The following is a 5,134-nucleotide window of genomic DNA, read 5'->3' as shown; positions in this document are numbered from 1 at the left end:
ACCCGTTCCGTGTAGCACTAGTACTACCTTGGTACAGATCTCAGCTGCACACAGTTACACACCATACGGGGCTATGCCTTCACCGCTTCACGTGACCTTCAACAGTGTCCACGGCTCGTGCTGCTACCACGTCCACCGTCGTCGCACGCCTCCGCCTGTCGCGTAGGTGAAGTCCAGTCCCACCACCTACATACGGCGCCCACCCAAGAGGAGACGCCGTCGCCGGCACCACCACTGTTGCAGCGGCCACGCACTGTTCGTCGGCGCCACCGCGCGTGGAACCGAATCCGATGTCCCTCAGATCCAATCCCACTGGCGTACTACATTCCTCCGCCATCCTTGTACAGATCACACGGCGAGGACCATGAGATCCGACATCCAGAGAACACAGCCACGCAAAACAGTGCGCGCACGGCGCGGGGCGTCCTGTCCGGCGAGCCAGCCATCAATTCACCGGCGGCGCCCGGCAACCGTGCACCGCTGCACGGCGGCTCGCGCCTCGTCACCCTGTCAGCGCGCGGGTCGGAGCCGTCGAGTCGAACCCATCCGTCCGTCCGTTGCTCACCTCCCCAACCAACCCCGCCCGCGCCCGTATTTAAACCCCAACCGGTTACCGGCGAACTGCCGTGTTCCGGCTTCCGTCCACCCCCCATCTCGGGCCGGATATATACGCCACCCCTACACGCGTCCCACCAACAAACCGAGGCTGTGCACTCACACAGCGAGCGAGCTCAGCTTAGCCTAGCCCAAGCAGTCGCGAGCTTGCACGTATACTCAGCTGTTGCGCGGCGCGATCGGCATGGGGCTCGAGGGGGAAAAGACGGCGGCGGAGGCGGTGCACGGGCACCGGCTGTCGACGGTGGTGCCGAGCTCGGTGACGGAGGTGGAGGGGTACGAGCTGGGGGACGCGGACCTGGCGTTCCGGCTGCACTACCTGCGCGGGGTGTACTACTACGCGGCGGGGGAGGTGGTGCGCGGGGTGACCACCAAGGTGCTCAAGGACCCCATGTTCCCCTGGCTCGACGCCTACTACCCCGTGGCCGGTCGCGTCCGCCGCCCCGCCGACGACGCCGCCGGCGAGCAGGAGGCCTCGCGCCGGCCCTACGTCAAGTGCAACGACTGCGGCGTCCGCATCGTGGAGGCCCAGTGCGAGCGCGCGCTGGACGAGTGGCTCCGCGACGACGCCGTCGACCGCGTCCGCCAGCTCTGCTACGACAAGGTGCTCGGCCCGGAGCTCTTCTTCTCCCCGCTGCTCTACGTCCAGGTAAACAGACCGTCGACCACTCTCATTCTCGCCTCCAATCCAATCATACCCCGATAATGAAATGAATAGTAGTACCACTTATTCGATTAAACAACTACTCGGCCAGTTGAATCTTCAACCGGGAGTTGCTTGCGAGGATTGTTGACATTGTAGATAAGGATTTTACTACTTTTACCAGAGATCGATCTGTTCTGGCTTGGCGCGACCGGTTCTTGACGCGGGATAAGGATTAGATGATCATCAAGATGTAGCTTTCGGTGTGGTTCGCAGCTGTAGGTGTAACCATCAAAAAATTATGCTAGAACTGGGTATGGACCTCAAAATCGGAAGCCATTAGTGCGCCCGGCTGATGTTGCTTGGACTGGGAGCAAACTGATTACTTGATTGCTGCTGCATCCGGCATCCGGCATCCCGCATCCGGCATTTCTAGTTCGTGGGGACTGAAGGGGCGTTTCGTCCCCGCTCTTCTTAAATCGTCAGTAGAGTGTAGTATTAGTACGATGTACAGGGATCATGCGAAGCAGGTGAGGCGGTTTCAGCGGTAGGATAGGGCATCCCACCGATGTGCATGATCAGAATTCCATCCAGCAAAATCTTGTTCCAATATGGTGATGCACTGATGAATCAACTGATGATGATACACTAGACGAGAAAATTTTGGCATGTGGAAGGTGAAAAAGTAAGTGGTGTTCCACTGTGCAGATCATGTTAATTTTACTACTACAATACATCATTCATTGCGCCCGTACCGGGGCCTGCCAATTGGCATCGTCGCTAGTATTAACTGCACCACGTCTGCCTCTGCTGAGACAAGAACCGGTGTCAGTGCAACTTGTGTACTACGTACGTACTGTAATTCAGTTTTCCTTTCCATCCGAGATTACTACTCGTACCACATCTCAGCTGCCAACATCTCTTGAATTGAATTCCAACCAAACCATCAATCTATCATACATCAAACTCGACAAAAGGAAGATCCAGCTGAATTTGATCCTACTACTAGTATTGGTGCTAGAGAATATCCGGTGAAAACCATGTACTCCATTGACATCACAAATAGAAGTTTATCCTGGACAAAAGGAAGTTTCAATAATTTCTGAAAATAATAGAGTATGTTGAAGAGATGGCTCTCTGTTGACATATAAAATTCGAAGTTCAAACACAAATTAATTTATGAGGTATGGAAAAAAAATTACAAATTCGGCAATGAGTAGTACTAGTGCCAAACAGTAAAAGTCGCTATCTATCCCCGAATTGCTTTTCTTTTTTAGTACCTCATAATTGATTTTGTGTCTAAAGTTGAATTTCACATGCTAATAATAGAACATCACCCTCTTAATATACTGTATTGTTTTTTTGACAATTTTTGAAAATTTTCAAACCCAGTTCCCACTTCCCACCTAGTTTTCATTGTAACTTGGTTTCCACCGAATACTTTCTCGGTGCTTGAAGTTCAGTAATACGCTGTATCCCTGAACTTCACCAGTGAATCGCCTAAGGCTGGTCACAATGGGCAAGAACATAAGCTAGTAACTTCACACTTTCCTAGACTATGTTACTACCTCCATAGTGGGTAGGAACATCTATGTCCTGTCATGCAACGATGTATTTATTAGGTTATAGACTCATTGTTTCTTGAAGTGTGTGATGTTTCGGTAACTTAGCTAGTTACCACAAGCACCTCTCTCTTCATTAAATACGTGCCACATAAGCAAAGTTGTATTGGAGTGTGTGATGTTACTCCTAAGTTCCTCCCCACTGTGACCAGCCTAAGCTAGCCATGCGTGCGTTCATTTGACAACAGTGAACCCAAGTAGGTAGAAGAGCGAACACTCGCACTGAAGACGACCCAACACTCGGACTGAAGACGATCATTTAAGGATGCGTGTGCGCTCGCAGTCAGCATAAATGTTTTACGGATCGCCGTCATTGCCGGTGGTGCATTGTGAATTTATGATCAGCTTTGCCATGTGGATGGAGTAGGGCCACCGTGTCTCGACTTATGTGGCCAAGTCGCCCGTCTAGTCCCGGTCCCAAGCTTGCTTCCTTGGCCTGTATTAAACTTGAATTTTTTTCTGCACAGTATACTGGTAACTGATTTCAGCTCCAAGTTGTAAAAATGACAGCGCGACTGACTGAGCTTCGCAGGTCACAAAGTTCAAGTGTGGAGCGATGGCGCTCGGGTTCAGCTGGGCGCACCTCATCGGCGACGTGGCCACGGCGACGACCTGCTTCAATCACTGGGCAAAGATACTGGGCGGCAAGACGCCAGACGCCGTCACCGTGAACCCCAGGAACGAGCCGCAAGACCGCGCGCCTGCCGACGCCGCCGTGCCGCGCTCCGTGAAGTCGGTCGGGCCCATCGAGGACTACTGGTTTGTCCCCGCCGGCGTCGACATGGCGGGCTACTCCTTCCACGTCACCGAGCCGATGCTCACGAGGCTGCAGCAGCAGGAGCCAGCGGCTGCCGGCGGCGCCTTCGAGCTCATCTCGGCGCTCCTGTGGCAGACGGTGGCGAAGATCAGGGCCGCCAAGGAGGTGAAGACGGTGACGGTGGTGAGGAACGACATGTCGGCCAGGAGCGGCAACTCCCTGGCCAACGAGCAGAGGGTCGGGTACGTGGAGGCGGGCTCCCCGCCGGCCAAGACCGACGTGTCCGAGCTGGCGGCGCTGCTGGCCAAGAACGTCGTCGATGAGACCGCGGCGGTGGTCGCGTTCCCGGGGGACGTGATCATCTACGGCGCCAACCTAACGTTCGTGGACATGGAGCAGGTGGACCTGTACGGGCTGGAGATCAAGGGGCAGAGGCCCGCGCACGTGGAGTACGGCTTGGACGGCGTCGGCGAGGAGGGCGCCGTGCTGGTGCAGCCGGACGCCGACGGGCGCGGCCGCGTCGTCACGGCGGTGCTCCCCAAGGACGAGGTGGAGGCCCTCCGCGCCGCGCTCGGGAGCACGCTCCTGCAGCCGGCTCCCTGAAACTTCAGTTGGGTGGTTTTCAGTTGGTTACGTTTGATTGCTTTCGAGAGTGATTTGCTGGGGTTATTTCAGTAATCGATGCGGGTGTGGGGTGACTGTGTGTGTGTGTGGTACGAATGTACGATGTTACGAAATAACTTACGCAAAATGTACCCAGGATTGCAATAATTTATCAAACTAGTTTAGAGGACTGGCTTGGAGGTAAACCTCGAACTGCTTGGTCTATGGGTGTTTGATTTGATACGCATAAGCCTCTAACAACTACTCCTTCCATCTCATAATGCAAGACGCTTTTTGACACTATACTATTGTGAAAAAATGTCTTACATTATGAGACGTAAAGAATATGTTATTATTATTCGGTTTTTAAGGAGTAAGCCAGACATAGTCAATCTATTTGTAGATGACTATGCTAACTACGTTGGCCGAATCCATTTGTAGCTAGACAAATAACAACGTGAAAATAAAAAAACTACATGAATTTCGCAAAACGCTGCGAATTTTAACAGTGTGGTCAATTTACAAAAATATTGGGTGTCTTGCAAAATAATATAGTCTGTTTTGTTAATTTGAAAAATATTGGAAATTAAAAATTCAAAAATTCATGTCGAACATTTGTTCATTTGTTTTTGGTTATTTCTATATTTTCATTATTTTTAAAATACATGCCGATTTATTTAATAAATGCTGTACATTTTCGCATACACTCTGCACTTTGTTTTTATAATCATTGAACATTTTTCAAATATGTGATGAACATGTTTTTATATACATGTCCCAACATTTTTTTGAATACAGAAATACACGTTGATTTTTTTTTGAACACATGATGATATTTTTAAAACAGATGTTCACCATTTTTTTGAATACACATTGTATATAGTTCCTATACAC

At 51.2% G+C, this 5,134-nt stretch overlaps 1 protein-coding gene across 1 annotated transcript; it reads left to right on the top strand.

Moving 5' to 3' along the window:
• The first annotated feature begins 611 nt into the window (after positions 1-611).
• Positions 612-4,481, top strand: LOC119365406 (protein ECERIFERUM 26-like). The gene is made up of 2 exons (XM_037631034.1): positions 612-1,264; positions 3,413-4,481. Exons 1-2 carry the CDS (start codon positions 800-802, stop codon positions 4,238-4,240), a joined length of 1,293 nt encoding a protein of 430 aa, XP_037486931.1. The 5' UTR covers positions 612-799; the 3' UTR covers positions 4,241-4,481.
• The last annotated feature ends 653 nt before the right edge of the window (positions 4,482-5,134 follow it).

The sequence above is a fragment of the Triticum dicoccoides genome, chromosome 2B (genome assembly GCF_002162155.2).
Source record: "Triticum dicoccoides isolate Atlit2015 ecotype Zavitan chromosome 2B, WEW_v2.0, whole genome shotgun sequence".
NCBI lineage: Eukaryota > Viridiplantae > Streptophyta > Magnoliopsida > Poales > Poaceae > Triticum > Triticum dicoccoides.
This window is presented reverse-complemented; position numbering and strand designations above follow the sequence as displayed.

Coding starts and splice junctions, on each gene's coding strand:
- LOC119365406 (XM_037631034.1), top strand. CDS start 800: ATGGGGCTCGAGGGGGAAAAGACGGCGGCGGAGGCGGTGCACGGGCAC. Junction 1,265..3,412: donor CCCCGCTGCTCTACGTCCAG/GTAAACAGACCG, acceptor TGAGCTTCGCAG/GTCACAAAGTTCAAGTGTGG.